General features: G+C 42.8%; 1 protein-coding gene across 1 annotated transcript in view; it reads right to left on the bottom strand.

Moving 5' to 3' along the window:
- Nucleotides 1–4,965: 4,965 nt before the first annotated feature.
- Nucleotides 4,966–23,801, bottom strand: part of LOC100010554 (solute carrier family 2, facilitated glucose transporter member 7) — a 34,743-nt gene continuing 15,907 nt past the window's right edge. The window contains exons 4-12 of the mRNA XM_056795829.1: nt 23,428–23,552; nt 20,987–21,139; nt 20,281–20,406; nt 19,843–20,030; nt 18,433–18,543; nt 15,650–15,751; nt 13,314–13,389; nt 7,143–7,270; nt 4,966–5,526 (exon numbers count right to left, since the gene is read on the bottom strand). Of these exons, the coding sequence (XP_056651807.1) occupies nt 5,311–5,526; nt 7,143–7,270; nt 13,314–13,389; nt 15,650–15,751; nt 18,433–18,543; nt 19,843–20,030; nt 20,281–20,406; nt 20,987–21,139; nt 23,428–23,552 (1,225 nt within the window). The 3' untranslated portion in view covers nt 4,966–5,310. The remainder of the gene's footprint in view (nt 5,527–7,142; nt 7,271–13,313; nt 13,390–15,649; nt 15,752–18,432; nt 18,544–19,842; nt 20,031–20,280; nt 20,407–20,986; nt 21,140–23,427; nt 23,553–23,801) is intronic.

Below are 23,801 nucleotides of genomic sequence, written 5' to 3'. Positions count from 1 at the left end.
CATTGTTGTAAGAACATACTCATATGTAACCCAAACCCCCAAATAACACCATAAATACACTGATATGAAAAGACGGCTCCAACAGTTCTTCCTCTGAAGATAGGTAGGTAGCGTTCTTCATCATAAGTCCTTCAGGATTGGCCCAGATCATTGCACTGCTGAGAGGAGCCCAGTTTTCGCAGATAATCATCATCCAATATTGCTGTTACTGTGTACGATATTCTCCCAGTGCTGCTTATTTCGCTCTGCATCAGTTCCTGCGATCTTTCCAGCTCAGAAAAAGCCTTTGACAAAATACAACTCATTCCTATTACAAACGTTAGAAAGCACCGGAATAAATGGAGCCTTTCTTAAAGTGTTATGTAGTATCTATCTAAAGCCACCAGCAAACAATGGGTGTAATGGGAAGAAGTTAGACGCTTTCCCTCAGCTCCATCTGCCAAATGAAAAACTAAAAGAAATATGAAATTTGAATTCAAACTATAATAATGTTAGATAAGATTTATAAACCTTTTACGGTTTCTCATCTGATGAGATCCAGGTCCAATGAATGCTCTTCCCACCCTAATGCCTAACTGCTTGATGGTTACAGAAACCGGGCTGGAATCAGGATTGTTTCCCTCTAGGATGATGACCAGTATGAGCTGGAAGCAGGGCTGAGTCTGAGGAAGCACTATCATTTCCAGGGCTCCAATGTTTTCTCACATCATCCTTGCAACAGCACTAGGAGGTAGCTGCTATTATTTCCCCATTGAACAGATGTGGAAACTGAGGCAGGTTGAACTACATGGCTTCTGAGATCCCTTCTAGCTCTAGGACCAATCTGGGCCTCAGTTTCTTCATCTATTACATGATGGGGTTTAGCCATATAGCTTCCATGTTTTTTTTCAGCCTATGAACCCATGATCTTTTGTAAAAGTCTTATGCTTGGGGGTCAAAAAATGAGCTTCACTAGTATAATATGAAAAAGCCATGGCTAGAAAGCAGTTTGTCTGAAGAAGATCTAGGGATCATAGCAGACAGCAAGCCTACAGTGTGATTGTTATGAGAGCTACGAAAGCAAATGCCATCTTTGACTGATTTAAGGTATGCCATTCAGCAATAAGGAGGTGGAAGTTCTACTCTCCTTGGTCCTGATCAGACCCTATTTGAGTTGCCATGTTTAGGAAGGCTGCTAATAAATTGGAGGACATCCAGGAGAGGGCAACTAGGATGGGGAAAGATCTTAAGTTCATGATGTAGGAGGAGCCATCAAAGGACATGTGGATGTTCAATCTGGAGAAGAGGGGGTTTTGTGTGTGTGTGTGTGTGTGTGTGTGTGTGTGTGTATGTGTGTCTTCAAGTGTTTAAAGGGCTGTCCCAGGAAAGAGGGATTCTATTTGCCCACATTGGTCCCAGAGGGCAGAACTGGTTGCACTGAGGGAGGTTGCTAAGAGGTGTATTTAGGCTGGATATCAGTGAAAACTTCCTAACCAGATGAGTTATCCCAAAGTAGAATGGGCTACCTTGAGAAATGAGTTCTCCATTACTAGAAGTATTCAGATTTGGATATCCACTTGTTGGGGATATTGTAGAGCAGTGGTTATCAACCTTCCTAATGCTGCAACCCTGCAATACAGTTCCTCATGTTGCAGTGACCCCAAACCAAAAAATTATTTTAGTGGCCACTTCAAAACTGTAATTTTGCTACAGTTATGATTCGGAATGTAAATACCTGATATGCATTATGTATTCTCATTGCTACAAATCAAACATAATTTAAACATAGTGATTAATCACAAAAACAATATTTAATTATATGTTGAGAAATATTAATCCAGCAGGAGGCAGCCTGAGTGCTTGGGTGGGAGGTAAGTCCTGCCTGGGGAGGGGGTCCGCAGACACTACCTTCTTCTTCCTGTCGTCTCCCTTCAGCTGGAGCTGAGGCTTCACTTTGCTGGGATTACTTGGCTCCATTATCCGCTCCAGGAATTATCCTCTCCAGGACTCGTTCCTAACCCCTCCGGAGCCAGCGCCCAGATGTTCTCTCTGGGTCTCTGTTTGAGTCCAGTCTCCAGGCAACAGGGTAAATCCATCACCCCTCATAGGGGGAGGGCTGCTGATAGGTAACTAATATTAGTACAATGTGCGGGTAGCAGGGTCCCCGTTCTTTCCGAGATCTTGCTATAAAGTAGTGCGATTTCTTAGTGGCTAAAGCCATCAGAAATATGTATTTTCCAATGGCTTTAGGCAACCCCTGTGTTTTGGTTGTTCGACCCCCACCAGGGTTGCGACCCACAGGTTGAGAACTGCTGTTGTAGAGGAATTAATAGTCAGATACAACCAGATACAGGTTAGGCTAGATGTCCTCTGAGGTCTCTTCCAATCCTGGGATTCTGGGATTGATAGGCTGTGTGTTACAGAAGTTCATCCCTTCCCCCTCCCGAGTAGCTTGACCTGTCCGTCAAAATTCTGGACATAACTCAGTTATGCCAGGTTTTGTGTCTGTGTATGTGTGGGATGTTAATAAGTGTAAGAGGCTTTTGGGAAGCAGGGGAAGCTTTTGATTGAATGTGGGAGGAGAGCAGGCAGGTGAAGGAAAGGAGGAAGGGCATGGCAGGCCAGACACATGGTCAGGTTACTTAGGAATGATGAGATTTAAACTGATTTCCTACCCTCTCTAGTAAACTTTATAAAATATATATTTGGGTAGAAATATTATTTCAGTCCTTACAGCTGCCAGATGGACTTTGTTGTTCAGTACGCTCAGTTGTATCTGATTCTTCATGACCCCATTTGGGGTTTTCATAGCAAAGATACCAGAGCGGTTGGCCATTTCCTCATTTGTTCATTTTACAGATGAGGAGACTGAGGCAAATAAGGATAAGGGACTTGCTAGGATCACACAGCTTGAAAAGTGCTTGAAAAGACTGGATTTGAACTCATAATGGCAAACCTTACTGATTCCAGACCCTGAACTCTATCCATTGTGCAACCCAGATGTTCTAGCTTGGCTGACTAATGTTTTCCAAATACAGATGTAAGAGGCTCCTCTTGCTTGGGTCTATTGAGACTTTTCCTTTGCGTGTGTATATTTCATAGGCATGACGTGAAATGGATCAACAAAGGGGTGACATTAATATTTAACAGAACTCATCGAGTGTCATCATGGGCTCCAGAAGTATTCTAGGAACTCATCTCCGCAATGACCAAATCTGTTCGATTTGTCCATATGGCCCTTTCTCTCTTCTGAAATCGCTCAGTCTGGTGCAGGTGCTTACCATTTCCTGCCTGGACTATTGCAGTAAGCTGATGGTCTCCCTTAGCTTCCTCTCTCAAGTTTCTCCCCCTCTGGTCTATTCTCTGCTCAGCTGCCAAATCAATCTTCCTAAGGGCAGGTCTGACCACAGTCCCATTTCCCACAATCCCACTTCCCACTCCCCGATTCAATAAACTGCAATGACTCTCAGTTGCCAAGAGGATCAAACATCAAATCTTTTGTTGACTTCTTGACCTGCCCCCTCCTAGCTTTGCAGACTTCTTGCACACACCATCTTTCAATTCTGTGTCTTTTTTAAATTAATTTTTATGTTCAGTTCTGAATTCTTCCTTCCACCCACCCCACCCCGACTGAGAAAGGAAAAACAAATCTTCTGTTCCATGTAGAATCAAGCAAAACAAATTCATATATTGACCGTACATATCCTCTTCCCTCCCAAAATAATGTTGCAGTCTATGCTTTGAATTTATCAGGAAGTGGATTGTATATTTTATCTTTAAAAAAAACATTTTTTCTTTTTCAATGACATGTAGAAACAATTTTTGACATTTAGCGATTTAGGTTCTTTCCCTCCCTTCCCACCTCCCCACAGCAGTAAATAGTCTGTTCTAGGTTATCCCAGGGCTTTCAAGCAATACATATTTCCATATTCCCCATGCCATGACAGGACACATATCATGCATACAATTAAAAAACTCAGGAAGGAAATAAAGTGAAAGGAGGGAGTCTTTTGATCTGCGATGAGATTCCAACAGTTCCTTCTTTGGCCGTGGATGGCCCTTGGCTTTATCTTGGAACCCTGTTTTGCTGATAATAGTTTAGTCTTTCACAATCGATCATCAAACGATATTTCTGTTACTATATGCACTGTTCTCCTGGTTCTGCTCACTAACTTTGCATCTGTTCATAGAAATCTTTGCAGGTTTTTCGGAACTCTTCTCGTTTTTCATTTCTTATGGCATAATAGTATTTCATTATAGCATATTTCATTTTGAGTCAGCTGGAGTTGTGGTTAGCCGTTCTGTTGATCAGAGTTCTCAGATCTTCCAAAGTTGCTTGTCTTTCCAATATTACTGTTATTAAATTATTCTCCTGGCCTGCTCACTTCAATCTCTACCAGTTCTTATGAGTTTTCTCAAGTTTCTCTGAAACCATCTCCTTCTAGCACAATAGTATCTATCACATGTATGCATACATACATCCAACCATTCTCCAGTTGAGGTGTACCACCTGTTTCCAATTCTTTGCTGCCACAAAAAGAACTGCTATAAATAAAGACATAGAAGTCGGGGCATAGAGGAGAGCTCAGGACAGGAGATACTGAGGTGGCAGCTAGACTCTCAGAATTTCAGAGTGGAAAGAGATTACCTGAAAAGAATCCCTCTCTCCCACATCTTTCATTCAACAGTGCCCATTCAACAGTGGGCATTAATAAGTGCTCACTGGATAGAGAGTTGGGGTTGAATACAGGAGGTCCTGGGTTCAAATCTGGCCTTAGTCACTTGCTAACTGGGTGACCCTGGGTGAGTCACTTAACCTTCATTGCCTAGCCCTTAATGCCTTGGAACCAATATGTAGTATTGATTCTAAGATGGAAGGCGAGGGTTTTAAAAAAGTGCTAGTTGACTTGATTTGACATTGAAGCAATCTTGTACTTAAGGAGTTGGAAAAGGAACTGGCAAACCATTCCAGTATCTTTGCCAAGAAAACTCCAATTGGGGTCACAAAGGGTCAGTCAGACACAATAGAAACAACAACAACAACAACAACATATAGGGTAGGAAGACAATGAGAAGTGAGTTAAGGGGATGGAAAAGGAAAGTTAGAGAGGCAAGAGGAGCCCTGAGCTGCTTATGGAAGAGGGAAGTCAGTAGCCCCTTGCCTGCATTCCAGCCAGCAGGGAGGAAACAAGAGGGGTAGGGTAGCTCACTAGTTTCAGTGACCTTGAGCTACTCCCATCTTCTCTAGGGAGGTTTTTGAATGAGGGAAAATGGCAGGATGGGGAAGCAGGGGAAGAGGCTGCTGGAGACACACAGGGATCACGGGCACCATTAGAAATGTGTTTCCTTTTTCGAAGGGCAAGAGTTGAAGTCTGTTGCTTCTTCTTTTTTCTTCTCTGGGATTTCCACCTTATTTCTTTGGGCAAAAACCTGGCTGATTTCCACAAATGTCTGGTCCTTTGTCTCAGGAATAACCACATAGATATAGATGGCAGTGAAAAGGCAGATCGCAGCAAAGATGATGAAGCTGTAGGCACCGATGCCCTCCTATGCCAGGGAACAGAGAAAACAGGGAAGGGAAAGCTGGAGCGGATTATCACTAGCCATTTCCTTCTAGGAGGATACAACCTTTGGCCTCATTAGACCTGTAGGGCTCTTGACTCCTTTGGGAATATGAGAAGGGGTCAGAGAATCTATGTGCAGATTGAAAAATAGATAAGTAATAATAACGATTCGTCCAATTCGTCCATGTCTTCCTGTTCATTTCTTTGTGATCCCTTTGGGGGTTTTGTTGCTGAAGATGTTGGAGTAGTTTGCCATTTCCTTTTCCAGCTCATTTTACAGCTGAGGAAACTGAGGCAAAGAGCGTAAAGTTACTTACCCAGAGTCCCACAGCTAGAGTCTGAGGTCACATTTGAACTCAAGTCTTCCTGATATACATAGTGTGGTTGTTTAGTCATTTTCAATGTGTCTAACTCTTCGTGACCTTGTTGGGGATTTTCTTGGCAAAGATATTAGAATGAAAAGGCAGCTAAGTGGTGCTGTGGACAGAGTGTTGGGCCTTGAGTTAGGCATAACTACTTCCTGAATTCAAATCTGCCTTCATATACATATTAGTTGTATGACCATGGACAAGTCACTTAACCCTATTTGCCATAGATTCTTCATCTGTAAAATTAAGCAGAGAGGGCCTTTTCTGCTCATTAAATAATACCTTATAATTTGTATAGCATTTGACAGTTATGGGGCAGATAGGTAGTACAGTGGATAGAGTGTCAAGTATGTATTTGGGAGGACCTGGGTTCAAATTTAGCCTCAGATACATTCTAGCTGTGTAACCCTGGGCAAGTCATTGAAACTCATTTGCCTAACCTTTGCTATTCTTCTGTCTTAGAAATAATACTAAGCCACTAGGTAAGGGTAAAAAAACAAAACAAAACAACCAAAAACCATACTGGAATTCGTTGCCATTTCCTTCTCCAGTTCTTTTTACAGATGAGAAAATGGAGGCAACAGAGTCAAGTGACTTGGCCAGGATCACACAGCCAATACCTGAGGCTGGATTTGAACCTGATACTTGGGATGGCACTCTAGCCCCTTCCCCCCTAGCTGGATAATAATAATGATGATAGCTTGTGTTTATATAGATCCTTAAGGTGAGCAAAGTGCTTTATAAATTGATCTCTGCAACAGCCTGGATAAGTACCTGGTCATACAGTAAGTGTTTGAGGCAGGCTTCAAATTTCCCTGTTCCTTACTCCAGGACCAGGGCTTTCAGGGTCACTGGGGGGGGGGGGGATGCCCTTGTCCTGGTCATCAGCAAGATCTAAGTTCAGATTTGACTTCTGACCTGTGTACTAGCTTTGTTGCCTTGGGCAAATCAATGAACAGCTGCCTGCCTCAGTTTCCTTATTTGTAAAATGATGATGGTTATAATAATAATGATGGTGATGATGATGATGATGATGATGTCACTTACCTCTCAGTGTCTTCATTGTGAGGATCAACATAGACAATATTTATAAAGTCCTTGGCACAACGCCTAGAACTTTAGAGAAGTGTTAAATAAATGTTTATTGACCAACTGATTGAACATCAGCTGGGCTGCTGCTGGGAAGGAACAAGGAAGTTGCTGGCTAAAGGCAGGAAGTGGCCTCACTCACCTGGATGAAGGGAAACACCAGACCTATGATGAAATTGGTGAGCCAGTGGACAGCTCCATCCACCATGAATGCAGCTGGACGGGAAGACTGCAGGAATATTTCAGTTCTTACCACTGAGGGAACCGGACCTTAGTGGGCAGAGAGAAGAGAGAGAGAGGAGGCAGGAGGAGCCCCAGATGGATTCTTCCCCAAGGGCCCCTCGGCTTAATAGCGGAGTTCTTAGAGCCTGTTTGTAGCTCAGAACTCTGAGAGTGAAATGCAAAGGAAGCCAGGTGACACAATGGCTAGAGCCTGGAAGACCTGGCATCATTTCCCCCACTACTGACACTAGCTCTGTGATTCTAGACAAATTGCTTTAACTTCTGTCTGTCTCGGTCTCAATTTCTTCATTTGTAAAATGGAGATAATAATAGCATCTACTCCCACAATTGTTTTGAGAAGAAAATGAGTTAATATTTATAAAGTGTGTTGCAAACATCAAAGCACTATATCAATCCTAGTTACTATTAGTATGATAATTATTGTTATTGTTATCCTGTCTGGGATAGTAATAACTAACTTTGGGGGGCAGCTGAGTGGCTCAGTGGATTGAGAGTCAGGCCCAGGAGGTCCTGGGTTCAAATGTGACTTCAGACACTTCCTAGCTGTGTGTCCCTGGGCAAGTCACTTAACCCCCATTGCCTAACCCGTACTAGTCTTCTGTCTTAGAACCAATACTTAGTAGTGATTCTAAGATGGAAGGTAAGGGTTTAAGAAAAAAATTAACTAATCTTTCTGTACCTCAACTTTATCACCTGTGAAATGGGGAGAATGGATAGTAAAAGCTCAATGAAAACATTAAATTCCTACAGAAAACTGACAATGGCTATTCTTTTAAGCAGACCTGTGATTTCACTGATATTTCCAGAGAGCCATTTCTCTTTGCCAATATGGGTGGCACTCACTCTTCTGCTTGCCATTTTAGAGAGTTTCCCAGGGGCAATGAGAGGTTAAGTATCCTAGACTCAAAGGCTAGAAGGGACCCTAGAGGTCATCTAGTCTAACCTTTCTAGTTTTATAGATAGGGAAACTGAGGCCAGGGAGATTAAGTTATTTGTCCAAGGGCACACAGTTTGGAAATAACAGAAATGGGTTCTGAACACAGATCTTCTGATTTTTCTCAGGGTCACAGAGCCAACGAATGGCAGAGTATTTGAAATTGAGTCTCTCTAATTCTGGGGCTAACTCTCTAGCCATTAAGCCACAGCTGATTTTTTTTTGAGTGAGTGGCTATTATGATGGCCAGTGGGATTGACTTCCATCTCTCCAGATTTGCTTTGGAAGCAGGGGAATGGACTAGATCAGCATTGGCAAAGTATTGGCATGTATGCTGAGCCAACACAGGGGCTCTCCCAGCCCCTGAGGACATTTTTTTGAATGCCTCGCCCCTCTTACCAGTCACTCAAAGCAAGCCCTTCCTCCCTCTCCTCTTTGCGGTAATATTGGCAGGGAAGGGGGGCAGCTCATAGACAGCTTGAAATTGCAGTCTGGGCATGTAAACTTGAAAACCTTCACCAACACTGGTCTAAATGATTTCTCAAGATTCTTCCTGCCCTTGCAGGGTTTGGGGTTTCTTTTTTCTTTTTAAAATTTTAATTAATTAATTAAGAACATTTTCCCATGATTACATGATTCATGTTCTCCCCCCCCCCAGCCAACATGCAACTCTACTGGATTTTACATGTGTCATTGATCAAGACCTATTTCTATGTTGTTGATTTTTGCACTAGGATGATCATTTAAAGTCAACCTTCCCAATCATATCCCCCTCAAACCATGTGATCAAGCAATTATTTTGCTTCTGCGTTTCTGCTCCCATAATTCTTTCTCTGGATGTGGATAGTGATCTTTCTCATAAGTCCCTCAGAAATGGGGGTTTCTACATAGTAAAGAATCTTAAACTTTTTGCGGCCATGGGCCTCTTGGACAGGCTGGTGAAGCCTATGGACCCTTTCTCAGAATCATATATTTATAATAAATGATATAATAATTACAATTAATAACAAATATTTATAGTGTAATAAATAATAAAATCTGGAGAATTACAAAGGAAACCAATTATATGGAATTATTCACAGAAATAGATCTGTGGGTGACTTAGGAGTCAATGGACCCCAGGTTAAGAACCTCTGCTTCAAAGGATTCTGTAGGGGGATAGCATTTTGGGGAGCTTGGGTTAGGGATAAAGAGAAGAAAAAGTGAAAGGGTTGTGTTTGTCAAAGTTTGCCTTTGGAACTTTGGCATCAAGCTTGACTCCAGATAGTAAGTGGCATTAGGGCAGATTTTGGCTCAATCACTTTCAAGAAAGACTTGCTAACAACTAGAGTTGTCCAATTAGAATGGGCTAACTGGAAAGGTAATGAGTTCCCTTTCCTTGGAGGTCTAGATGACCATGTTGTCAGGTAAGTTACAGAGAAGATTTTCACTCAGGTCTCTGGGCAAACCACTCTGGATTCTGTGAATTTACATACATCATAGGTCATAGATTTAGAGATGGAAGGGATATTAGAGGTCATCAAATCCCACCTGCTCATTTTATAGATGAAACTACTGAGGATCAGAAGCTTATTGACTCATCCATGGGCACCCTTGGTGAAAGCATTGAAGGTGAGACTTGAATTCTGGTCTTTCTGATTTCAAATCCAGCTGCCAGTTATCTGTGAACTATTGTTCCTTGCAGAGGAGCAAGGAAACATCCTCAAAGCCTTTTAAAATACAATTCCAACAGAACAAAGATTTCCACCTGGACAGATAAAGGATGTTAGGGATGCCATTAAAATCAATGTTTAGAGCAAATGCTGCCCTCTTGTGGTGACATAGAGGAGCTACATGAAACTATCATAAAGCCAACACCATTTGGTCCCTTCTAGCCTCTTCCTGAAGGTAATAGCTGAAAGGGCTAAGAATTATAGCTTTAGAGTTGGAAGGAGATTCAAAAGTCTTTTAGAACTAGAGGTGTCAAAGTTTCGGCCCTGCTTGAACCTGATTAAATGTACTTGGGAAATGCTTAACAAAACATTGAAAAATTGTAATTTGTAATTTTTCCAAGTCAATATGAGGTGCCACTCATTCTAGACCAAATATCATATTTTACAGAGGAGGAAACTGAGTTACAAAGAAGTGAAATGACTTGTCCAGAGTCACATAGCTAGTAAGTAAGAAGCTGCCATTTTTTAGAGTCTTAAACTTTGAGAGATGGAAGGGTCCTCAGCAGCAATTCAGTCTAATTTATACTGGAAATAATAGCAAACATCCTCAACCAATGGTTACCCTAACCTCTGCCTGAAGACCTCTAAAACTATGTCATGTGGCAACTAATTCCCATTTTTTATGCAGCTCTAATTCTTAGGAAATTTAGAATCCAGATTATTGGATTCCAGATTAATTTAGATCTCTTTCTATGGCACCATGCCATCATCTATTCCAAAGCTCATTTTACAGATGAGGAAACTGAAGTTCAGGGAGGTTAAATAGCTTGGAAATCTTCATCTCTTGGTGTAGTTAGAGCTCAGCCCAAGCGATCAGGTTTCCTATTCCTCAACCCTTTCTTATTTCACGAGGCTAAAAATTATTGTGAGATAATCCTTGGAAATTAATTTCAAGGGAATGAATGACCCAAGGGAATAAACCAAACCATTATGGGGAGTGGTGGTATCAAGTAGGTTGGATTGGTGTATAGATTTCAGGGGAGTGTGTAAAGTTGGGTGAGAAAATATTCATCTTGGTTTCCTTTGCATCCTGTTTTACTTTATGCATTTAAAAAACAGTATTCTGAGAAGGTATCCATAGACTTCACCAGACTGAGGGAGGGTCCAGAACACACTCAAAATGTTAAGAATTGGGGGCGGCTGGGTAGCTCAGTGGGGATTGAGAGTCAGGCCTAGAGACGAAAGGTCCTAGGTTCAAATTTGGCCTCAGACACTTCCCATCTGTGTGACCCTGGGCAAGTCACTTAACCCCCGTTGCCTACCATTCTTCTGCCTTGGAACCAATACACAGTATTGATTCCAAGATGGAAGGTAAGGGTTTTTAAAGAAAAAAAATGTTAAGAATATTTGCACAAACTTTTCCCCAACCTGGTATAAACTCTTCTTTCCCAACTCCACACTAGAATCTTTAATTTCCTTCAAGAATCAACTCATGGTGGGGAAGAAGCTGCGTGGCTCAGTGGTTGAGAGCCAGGCCTAGAGAAGGGACATCCTGGGGTCAAATCTGCCCTTAGACACTTCCTAGCTATGTGTCCTTGGGTAAGTCACTTTATTCCCATTGCCCAGCCTTTACCACTGTTCTGCCTTGGAACCAATAAACAGTATTGATTCTAAGACAGACAGTAAAGATTAAAAAAAAAAAGAGAGAGAATCAATTCCGGTCCCATCTTCTATCAAAAGCCTCTTCTCGCCATCTTCTCTTTCTTCCTCAAATTATTTTGTGTTTCCTTATCTGTTTACAGCATATTCCCATGGTAAGAATGTAAGCTTCCTGTGGGCAGGGATACGTCTAAAGATTAGACAGTTTCTCCTTTGAAAGAATCTAAATTTGCCTTTGACTTCCACCCATTATTTTGTCCCCAAGAACCAAGTAGATCTAGTCTAGCCCCTGTTGGATATGACAGTTTTCTAAATATTTGAAAATTAATTGAATCCCCCAGTCTTTAGTTATGTCTTCATGATGCTCTTACAGCTAGCACTGCATTGCATACAATAAGCACTTAATAAATGCTTGTGAAATTAAAGTGAGGGGTTGTTGTTATTGTTCAGTCTGACTCTTCATGACCCCATTTGGGTTTGTTTTTTGTTTTTTTGACAAAGACCCTAGAGTGGTTTGCCATTTCCTTCTCCAGCTCATTTGATAGATGAGGAAACTGAGGCCAACAGGGTTCTGAGACTCCCCCAGAATCACATAGCTAGCTACTGATCTGAGGCTAGATTTGAATTCAGGTCTTCTTGATTCCAGGTTGCTGCTCTGTCCACCCTGCTGCCTAGCTCCTTTAGTGAGGGCTACAGATGATGGATAGCATCTTAGGAAACAGGGACATGCTCTACAAAGCAGAATTGCCACCAATGCCAGCGAGGCCAGTGGATAGAGCTTCTGGACTCACTGCTTTCCAGTCTCCTTCTAAAAGTTCAAGAAATGTGGCCCAAGAGAGACATCAAGATCCAAGAAAAAGAGCACAACAGAAACAGGGCTCAATTCCACTTGAATAGACTGTGTGACCCTGGGCAAGTCACTTAAACTCTATGTTTCTATGAACTTATTTCCTCACAGAAAATGAAGGCATTGAACTGCACAGCTTCAGAGATCTCGTCCAGCTTTAGATCTGTGAGCTTATGAAATACAGACTTGGACAAATGTTCTTTTGCCCTAAGGGTAGGAGAGGGTGAGAGGTCCCTGCCCCTTCGGGCCACATAGTTCCTATTCACTGGCCATGTGAGAAGGGACTGTGCTTGCTTTGTTAGGTCCATGGAGACCTCCTCCCCTTTGTTTTGAACAAAGAAACAAAATTCCAACATGGAAAAGTTTCTTCCCTTCACATTCAGAAATGATTCTGGGCTTGGAAACTCCTTTGGGAGATGCACTTTAACAACTCAATTGTAAGTTACAGTCTTGGAGAGATTCCTGCACTCACTGAGTGATTGAGTGACGAGGGGCATCCAGGCATTATTTTTTAGAAGCAAGATTGGGGGGTGGGGGCAGCTGGGTAGCTCAGTGATTGAGAGTCAGGCTTAAAGGCTTGGGTTCAAATCTGGCCTTAGACACTTCCCAGCTGTGTGACCCTGGACAAGTCACTTAACCCCTATTGCCTAGTCCTTACCACTCTTCTGCCTTGGAATCAATACCCAGTATTGATTCTAAAGTGGAAGGTGAGGGTTTAAAAATAAAATTTAATTTAATTTTTTAAAAAAAGATTGGGCTTTTTTTTTGGTTCTTATTTTTTGGTTTTTGTTTTCAGAAGCAAGATTTGCACCAAAGTCTTCCTACCTCCAATGCCAGCCCCTCTGACCACCAATCCAGGATTCCTCCCTCTGTGGTGCCTAAAAAATAGCTTTTAATTCCAAAATGGCATTGGCTAGGCTATTGGTCTCTCTGGAGTCAGGAGGCAAATGGAGAGGTGAGGCCTATGCAGATACTTACTAGGCCCCGTTGAATGTCCTGCAATGTAGGCAAAGACACAGATGATGCTCAGGTAAGACAGCTCTGGAACCCTGGGCTGTGGAGAAGGGGGAGTCTCTAGTTATTGGCCTGGGAGGCATGAAAGGGAAAAATAACCATGCTACCTTAAAAGGGAATCTGCAAGCCTAGCATAGTTTATTCATCAGAGGGTTTTAATAGACTGAAAACTTACCATCAGCTCCATCTTCCTGGAAACAATGAATCTCTTAATGCAGTCCAAGATTACATTAACTTTTTTTGACTGCCATTATCACACTGCTGACTCAGTGAATTTGAATTCCCACTAGAATCCCCAGATCTTTTTTCCGTCTAACTGCTTCCTAATTTTTCTCCTTCTCTCTCTCTCTCTCTCTCTCTCTCTCTCTCTCTCTCTCTCTCTCTCTCTCTCTCTCTCTCTCTCTCTCTCTGTCTCTCTCCCTCTTCTCTCTCTGTCTCTCTCTGTCTCTCTGTCTCTCTCTGTCTCTGTCTCTGTCTCTCTCTCTCTCCCTCTTCTCTCTCCCTCTCTATGTCTCTCTCCCTCTTCTCTCTGTCTCTCTGTCTCTCTCTCTCTGTCTCTCTCTGTCTCTCTCTCTCTCTCTCTCCCTCTCCCTCTCTCTGTCTCTCTCCCTCTTCTCTCTCTGTCTCTCTCTGTCTCTCTCTGTCTCTCTCTGTCTCTCTCTGTCTCTCTCTCTCTCTCCCTCCCTCTCTTTGTCTCTCTCTGTCTCTTTCTCTCTTCCCCTCTCTCCTTCTCCTCTCTTCCCATCTACCTTCCTCTCCTCCTCTCTCTTTTCCTCTCCTCTCCCCCCTCTCTCCCTTTCTCTCTTTCTTTCCTCTTTCTCCCTCTCTCCTCTCTCCTTCTCTCTCCTCTCCTCTCTCCTTCTCTCTCCTCCCCTCTCTCCCTCTCTCTGTCTCTCTCTCCCTCCCTCTCCTTCTCTTCCTCCCTCTCCCTCCATACTCTTTCTGTCTCTTTTTCTTTCTCCCTCCTCTATTCTCTCTCCTTCCTTCACCCTGCTCTATCTCTCTTTCTATAGCTCTCTATTTCTTTCTCTCAGTCACACCCCTTTCTCTCAATTGTGTACTCACAATCTTGTACTAAAGGAATAAGATTTAATATTTATCATGATTCTATTTCCCCTTATTGGATTCAATGCAATTTTCTAGCCTCAGAACATTTTTGATTCTGACTTTGTCATTTCATGGGTGACCTCTCCAAGATTTGTAGCATCTGCAAATTTGATAAGGATGCCATCCATGCCTTTACCTAGGTCATGGATAAAAATGGGAAGTAGTACAAGGCTAAGCACTGATCTTTGGGGCCTACCACTGGAGACCTCTTTCCAAATTGACATGGAAATATTAATGGCTATTCATTGGGTCCAGGTCTGAGTTTCAAATCACCGTACTGTCATCTAGCTCACATTGCTAAAAGTAACATGAGACACATTATTTAGGAATGCTGCCTTCTGGGCAAATCCCTCATTCCTCTGAATTTCCTCACCTGTGAAATGTACAGAATAATACTATGGATAAAGAACAAGACCTAGAGATGGGAGGTCCCATGTTCGAATCAGACCTCAGATACTTTCTAGCTGTGTGACCCTGGGTAAGTCACTTGATCCCAGTTGCCTAGTACTTATGGCTCTACTGCTTTAGTATCAATTCTGAGACAAGAAAAGGGTTTAAAAAATTAATACTATGGAAAATGATTTGTAAAACTTTGAAAAGCTATAGAAATGAGTTGTAATTGCTGTTACTTATTGTTATTCTATCATTTTATTACTATTAACTCTATTAGGATTATTGTTCTTATATATTATCATTGTGATTGATTTGTTATTAATTATTAATTAATAATATCAACATCAATAATTTATATTTTATTTACTATTATTTTGTTATAATATTTACTTATAACTGATCATGAAAATTGTTATTCATAAAATAATGTTATTTTATTTATTTTGATTATTATTGTTATTACTCTCTCAGAGCCATTATGGCTCGGTGCTGGGTGAATAGGGAACATTAAGGAATTCTGAAACAGGTGGCCATTGCTTAAGAAGACAGGAGGCCAGGAGAGTTTTCCTTCAGTCAAGGCATTTGGGGACTTATTTGCCATGCTGCTTTATGGTATCAGTTTCCCCTGAGAACATCCCAGCCTGAGTCTGGGAAAGCAGCAGCTGGGGAAGGTCTCAGCTGTCTTTATTTCCCTCTCTCTGGGTTCCAGTCCCCTTCCTCTTCTTAGCCCTGAGCAGGTAGCACTCTTGGATTTCACCAGACCCAGAACCCACCCAGAACAGAGCAGTTCTATTTCAGACCTGGAAGATGAGAGCCAACGTTAGCACCACACAGGCTGAGCCGCATATTCCGTAGCCAATCATTAGCAGGAGACGTCTCCCCAGGAGCTCCACAGTGAAAGCCTGAGAGACCAAAGGTGAAGGGAATTCCTTTTAAGGACCCTGACATCTTCTGGGGCATCTAGTTGGTACAGTGGATAGAGTCTTGGGCTTAGAGTCAGAAAGATTCATTTTCCTGAGTTCAAATATGACCTCAGATACTTATTAGCTGGGCAAATCCCTTAACTCAGTTTCCCTCAGTTTCCTCATCTGTCAAATGATCTGGAGAGGAAAATGGCAAACTGCCCCAGGATCTTTGCCAAGAAACCCCAAAAGGGGTCATGAAGAATCCGACATAATTGAAAAAATGACTGAAAAACAGGATATTCTACTCTAAGGAGATTCAAGGGCTTGAGATTGGAAATGGGTCACCTTTGTCCCCTACTCCAGGACTTCCTAAAATGGTGTGCAAGAATTCCCTATTATGCTGCACTCTTTGTGGTGGCAAAAAATTGGAAAACGAGGGGATGCCCTTCAATTGTGGAATGGCTGAGCAAATTATGGCATATATTGGTGATGGAATACAATTGTGCTAAAAGGAATAATAAACTGGAGGGATTCCATGGAGACTGGAACGACCTCCAGGAAGTGGTGCAGAGAGAGAGGAGCAGAACCAGGAGAACACTGTACACAGAGACTGATACACTGTGGTGCAATCGAAGGTGATGGACTTCTCCATTAGTATCAATGCAGTGATCCTGAACAACCCAGAGGGATGTATGAGAAAGAACACTATCCACATTCAGAGGAAAAACTGTGGGAGTAAATACGCCAAAAAGAAAAACAACTGCCTGATCACATGGGTCGAGGGGGATACGATTGGGGATGTAGACTCTAAATGAACATCCTAGTGCAAATATCACTAATATGGAAATAGGTTCTGATCAAGGACACAAGTAATACCCAGTGGAATTGCACGTGGGCTGTGGGAAGGGTGAGTAGAGGGGAGGGAGGGAAAGAATATGATTCTTGTAACCAAGAAATAATGTTCTAAATTGACTAAATAAAATAAAAAAAAAAAGAATTCCCTATTATCCGGAGCCTCAAGTCCAGTCTGGCCTTCACAGCTCTCCACCAACCAGACCCGCCTTGCCTCCAGTCTCATTCCTACTATTTCCCAACACTTACCCTCTGTTCTTACTCAGCTGTTTGTCTTCCCATTGTCCCCTGCATAAGGCCACCTTCATGGCCATCCTTGTAATTTGCTCATGTTTCCCAGCCTGGCTTTTGTCCCCTCTTTCCTCCTCCATCTGTCTCTCTATTTTTTTTTAAACCCCTGCCTTCCATTTTAGAATCAATTATTCAATGATTCAAAAAAATTCAAATATTAGGTATTGGTTCTAAGGAAGAAGAGTGGTAAGGACTACACAATGTGGGTTAAGTGACTTGTCCAGAGTCACACAACTAGGATGTGTCTGAGGTCATATTTGAACCCAGGACTTCCTGTCTCTAGCCCTGACTGTCAATCATCTCCCACCTATCTTTCATAGCTCAACTCATATCCAAATTTCCTGATTGGTGGAGCTGCATTTCAGTGAATTTCCTACCTTTCTCTTTTCCTATTGTGACTTGGCCAGTTATAATATATTTATGGTTTTATTTCTGTCTCTGAATCCCTAGGGCCCGGCTCAGGCTCTGGCATATAGCAGTCATTTAATCATTTAATAAATGATCATTGATTGATCGACTGATCTAAGGGAAGACCACTCTCCTATCCAGTCTAGAGCTGTCATTGTGATCATCTTCTGAATTTTATCTGAAGTTTCTCCTCTGCTTTTCTTTGTCACTCTTCTCAGAGACTCCCTAAATATAAATGCCCCTTTCTCCAGGGGGCCCATAAACCATTGAATGTCAGGATCCTGTGACTTTTTTTTAAACCTTCACCTTCCATCTTGGAATCCACACTGTGTATTAGTTCCAAGGCAGAAGAGTGATAAGGGCTAGGCAATGGACGTCAAGTGATTGTCCAGGGTCACACAGCTGGGAAGTGTCTGAGATCAGATTTGAACCCAGGACCTCCCATCTCTGGGCCTGGCTCACCTCCCCCCCCCCCCCCCCCCCCCGTGACTTCTAATATAAGCTTTGCCAAGAGGATGGAGATGAGCTCACCATCATGGAGTAATCAGCCACTCCTTTGGCGTACTCCAGCTAAGACTTCAAGGCAACTTAAAACACAGCCTCGTTCACATGGACCAGAAGAATCCAGGGGAAGACCATTTAACTGCTCTCTGGGGGGCAGTTAGGAGGCTCAGTGGTGGATAGAGTGCCAGACCCGGAGATGGGAGGTCCTGGATTCAAATCTGTCCTCAGACACTTCCTAGCTGAGAAATGCTGGGCAAATTACCTAGCCCTGACCACTCTTCTCTTGAAATTGATACTTTAAAAGGTAAGCGTTAAAAAAAAAAGAAGGAAGAAAGAAAAGGAACAACCTCTGCTTCCCTATTACCAAGTTTACTACTCTGTAATGGAAAAATTCCAACTTCCTGTCAACAAAATGAGTCCCACTGATAAAGGGGAAAAGACTAGGTCAGAGGCTTCTGGTCTGGATGCTTTTATCTACTGGCTTCAGGCTGCTTCAGAGTAGGGAAGAGGCTGGTGCCCCCGTTTGGGTTACTGGCAGCTGCTGCCATCTTTCTGATCCCACAACTCCACTGTCTTGCCTCCCTGGCCCTGGTAGCAACTTCCAGGCAGAGAAAATGACTCACTGAAATCACTGTCATTATAATGTTGACTATGCCTGCACCCACGGTCACGTACTGGGAGTGTGTGGGATTCACGCCCGCTGAGGCATAGATCGTGTCTGCATAGTAGTTGATCTGAAACAAAAGCACACAGACCTATCATTGGCGGAGGTCCAGTTGTGTGGGCAACAGCTTTAGTTCTTGACTCTGGGGAACAAATGGTACTAAGGACCTAGAGGGGCAGGGAGTGGGTCAGCTGGGTGGCTCAGTGGCCTGAGAGCCAGGCCTAGAGATGGGAGGTACTGGGTTCAAATGTGGCCTCAGATACTTCTAAGCTGTGTGACTCTGGGCATGTCACTTAACATGAATTGCTTAGCCCTTACTGCTCTTGTTTTAGAATCAGTATTGATTTTAATGGCCATATTGATATCTGAGAGTCAATATTAATTCTAATATCCGTATTGATAGCTCAGAATCAATTAGAATCAATTCTAATATCAATATGGTTATTAGAATCAATATTGATTATAATAGTGATATTGATTCTAATAGCCATATTGATATTTTAGAATCAATATTAATTCAAATATCAATATTGATAGCTCAGAATCAATTAGAATCAATTCTAATATCAATATGGTTATTAGAATCAATATTGATTCTAACAATGTTGATATCTTAGAATCAATATATAATATCAATATTGTTACTAGAATCAACATTGATTCTAATAGCAATATTGATATCTTAGAGTCAATATTAATTCTGATATCAATATTGATATCTCAGAATCAATTAGAATCAATTCTATTATCAATATGGTTATTAGAATCAATACTGATTCTAACAAAGTTGATATCTTAGAATCAATTCTAATATCAATATTGTTACAAGAATCAATATTGATTATAATAGCAATATTGATTTTAATAGCCATATTGATATCTTAGAATCAGTATTAATTCAAATATCAATATTGATAGCTCAGAATCAATTAGAATCAATTCTAATATCAATATGATTATTAGAATCAATATTGATTCTAACAATGTTGAAATCTTAGAATCAATTAAAATCAATTCTAATATCAATATGGTTATTAGAATCAATATTGATTCTAGGATATCCTAGAATCAATATTGATCCTAAGGCAGAAGGTAAGGGTTTAAAAAAAGAGAGAAAGAGAAAAGAACCCAGGAAGGGATAGCTCAAGGACCAGAAGCCTTTGTCTTTGACTTTGGCTTGCTGTTCTAGGTCACCCAAATAGTGGTGGCAGAGGAGGGGTGGGAAAACTGCTGCTGGGTGGAAGTTGCCCTGGTCACTCCCTCCCCTCCACCTCCCCAGACGTGAACACCAGAGACAAAGCCCTCGTTGCCCTGGCCTGGTTTCAGCTCTAATCACCCCCCTTCCCCCCACCCCCAGAGTCCCTCGCACCGCGTTGATCCCCGAAAGCTGCTGGCCAGTCATGAGGACAATGATGGAGATGAGCTGCCATCGCAGGGGCTTGAAGGTGAAAAGGTTGAGCACGGACAGTCGCCCCTCAGCTTTCTCGGACTGGTCCTCCACGCGCATCTCGTCCATCTCCTCCTCCACATCCTCCCAGCCTCTCAGCTTCCGTAAATCTGAGGTTGAGGAGAGAAGGGTCAGCCAGGCCCCGCCGTCAGAAGGGACTGTCTTTTCCTCTCCTCTGCAGGCCAGCTTCCTGGCTTCCTTCATGGCTCGCCCCATCCCGGTGCCCTCCCAGCAGCAGCTTTGGACTTTCGGGGAGAGGAAAGAGGAGCCAGAGAAAATGAAGGGGGAGGCAATTTCAGTGCCATTTCAACCTCTCCAGAGAAGGATCAGGCACTGGAAATTAGAGGGCATTCTGGGTACCTTTCCGGGCCTGCTCTTCATCGCCTTTCTGAATCAGCGTGTACCTGGGACTCTCTGGGAACAGGGGCAGAGAGAGGAGCTGCAGGACTGCGGGGATCCCTGTGATTGCCAGGAGCACAGGCCAGCCTGGAGGGAGCAGGTAAAAGGAAGTAGCATTAAGGTTTGCAGGTCATGGGGGCAGCCAAGCATCTCAGTAAAATGAGAGCCAGGACTAGAGACAGAGGTCCTGGGTTCAAATTTGACCTCAGACACTTCCCAGCTGGGTGACCCCCATTGCCTAGTCCTTGCCTCTCTTCTGCCTTGGAACCAATAAATGGTATAATGGAAAGTAAAGGTTTAAGGATGTCACTTTGTGTGTGTTCATACAGAGCCCCCTTCTACCTCTGGTTGCCAGCTCTTTGCACAAGCTTCTCCCAGGCCTTCCCTCCCAACTCTGCCTCTTAGAATCCCAGGTTTCCTTCAAATACTCAAATGCCACCTCCTACAGGAAGCCAGTCCTGAACCCCTCAGCGGCTAGTGTCTCCCCTAAGCAAGTTGGGGGGCTCTGCAGGAGTCTGACTGGACTTTAGAATGTGTGAAGAGGAGGCTCATGGGTGACCTCTAAGGCTCCTTCTGGCTCTAAAATTGGGATCGGCCAAAGCATCTTTGATCCAGTGAGCCCCTTCTGTTGTTATCCCTCCCGCCCTCCACCCTGGCCTCCATTTACCTTCAGGATTCCCCAGAATGGCCTGGAGGCTGAAGATCTGGGCCAAAAAGACTCCCATGATGACAAAAACCTCCGTCATTGTTCCTAACGTGCCTCTCAGGTTTTTGGGTGCCAGCTCTCCCAAGTACATGGGCAGGGCGCTGTAGGCGATGCCTATGGGAGTCAAAGGCCAAGAGAAGAGATTGGGGCTTGGAGGGAAGGGAGAGGTAGGGAGATGGTCAAAGAAAAAGAAAGGGACAGGCATATTAGAGAGATAGAGACACAGAAGTATGAAGACACACACAGAGACAGAGAGAGGTAGGGAGAGGGAGACCGAAAGACAGAGACAGAGACAGAGAGAGACAGAGAGAGAGAAAGAGAGAGAGAGAGGGAGAGGGAGGGATAGAAACATTAAAGAGGCAGAGACACAGAGACAGAGAGGGCCAGACAGACAAAGAGAAAGAGAGGGACAGGCAGAGAGATAGAGACAGAGAAATATATAGCCAGAAAGAGAGATAGACACATCAAAGAGACAGAGACACAGAGACAGAGAGAGACAGAGACAGAGACAGAGAGATAGAGACAGAGGCAGAGAATTACAGACACAGAGAAGGAGGGGGGGGGGATAGACACATTAAAGAGACAGAGACACAGAGACAGAGAGGGCCAGACAGACAAAGAGAAAGAGAGGAACAGGCAGAGAGATAGAGACAGAGAAATATATAGCCAGAAAGAGAGATAGACACATCAAAGAGACAGAGACACAGAGACAGAGAGAGAGACAGAGACAGAGAGACAGAGAGATAGAGACAGAGGCAGAGAATTACAGACACAGAGAAGGAGAGGGGGGGAATAGACACATTAAAGAGACAGAGACACAGAATTATAGACAGAGACAGAGGGATGGACAGAGAAAGATGGAGATAGAGAGAGGGACACATTAGAGAGACAGACACAAAGTTACAAACAGAGATAGAGAAAGAGAGAATCAGAGAGAGATAGAGACAGAAAGACAGAGATAGAGAGAGGGTAGACATCAAGGAGACAAAGACAGAATTACAGAGACATAGGAAAGAGAAGGACAGACACATTAGAGAGATAGAGACAAAGAGAAACAGACAGAGAGACAAAGGAAAAGGGGCAGAGAGAGAGACAGAGACATATCCAGAGAGAAATCAGTTTTGGGGGGACACATGAAGGTCAAAATTCCCATGGAGTCTTTGTAAACTTGGCTAACAAGCTATTTACAGGAAATAGCACCTTCTTTTCTATTTTGAAAGAGACTGAGCCTCCATGTCATTGTGATAAAAATGACAACCCTGCCTAAATTACTTATTCAATTCCATACCCATCATAGCTTTAGAAGGCTATAAAGAAATAATGACAGAATTCGTCTGGAGGAACAAAAGGTCAAGATTCTCAAGGGAAATAATGAAAGCCAAAAAAGGGAAACAAGAAGGGGGCTAGCTAGCAGTATTAGATGTCAGACTATACTACAGAGTACTAATCATTTAGTACTAATTAAAAATAGGGATCTAGAAGCATAGTGTCTGCTAAACCAAAGAAGGGAAGAATTCATTATTTAACAAAAACTAGGAAAACTAGAAATTGTTGGGTATAAATTAGATGTAGATTAAGTCTTATACCACATACCACAATAAACTCTAGATGAAAATATAGACTAGATATAGGTCACATTATAAATTAGAGGAGGGGTGGGTGGAGGGCTCAGTGGATAGAGAACCAGGCCTAGAGATGAGAAGTCCTGAATTCAAATCTAACCTCATGTACTGCCCAGCTGTGTGATCCTGTTACAAGTCACTTAATCCCAGCCGCCTAGTTTTTACCTCTCTTCTGCCTTGGAACTGATACTTAGAATTGATTCTAAGACAGAAGGTAAGGGTTAAAAATAAACAAACAAACAAACAGAAGGAACAAGGAAGGAAATATTTTTGGTAATTATGGATAGAGTTTGTCATCAGACAAGGGATAAAGAGGATCATAGGAGTTAAATCGTATAATTTTGATTGCATAAAATTAGAAATTTTGCACATGCAAAATCACTACAGGTAAAAAGGACAGTAGCAGTTGTTATTTTTGAGTCATATCCAACTCTCATAACCCCAAATGAGGTTTTCTTGGCAAAGATACTGGAAGTAGTTCTCTTGTTAATTTTACAGATGAGGAAACTGAGGCAAACAGAGTGAAGTGACCTGTTCAGGGTCACCTTGCTAATAAGTGTTTGAGGGCAGGGCACACTTGAATTTAGGGTTTCCTGACTGGTGCTCTATCCACTGTGTCACCCAGCTGCCTGAGAGAAATAATAGCTTAAGTTATTACCAATTATTGACCCTTTTGGTATGAATGAGCTTATCTTTTCCTGAGAGCAGGTACTGAGAGAGGATGTGGTGGTGTAATCCTCTACTCTCATTCTCCCCCCATGGGCTATGGTTCACACATACCTGCACAGATTCCCACCAGCACTCGGGAAAGGATGATCATCTCATATGACTTGGCAGCTTTGCTGGACCCCATCAAGATGGCAGGAATGATGGCAAATATGTTATTGAGGAGAAGGGTCCTCTTTCTGGAAAGAGAGCCCAGAGCCAATCAATCCTTTAGGAAAGAGAAGGCTAGCAGGGGCAACAGCCCTAAGGTGGGAGGGGGTGGCATCTCAGGAACTTCAGCGTATTGGAAATGGAATCTAGGGAGTTTGTCACTAAAGCAGTGTGGGAAATCTTGCTGAGAGAAGCAGAATAATGGAATGGGAAGGAGGGAAAGGGGAAACTGTGGGTATTACTCTCGTCTCTGCCTGGAATCTATTCCCTCTTCATTT

This window comes from Monodelphis domestica, chromosome 4 (assembly GCF_027887165.1).
Source record: "Monodelphis domestica isolate mMonDom1 chromosome 4, mMonDom1.pri, whole genome shotgun sequence".
In the NCBI taxonomy this organism is placed as follows: Eukaryota; Metazoa; Chordata; class Mammalia; order Didelphimorphia; family Didelphidae; genus Monodelphis; species Monodelphis domestica.
Note: the sequence above shows the minus strand (reverse complement) of the source record. Positions and strands in the feature narration are given on the sequence as shown.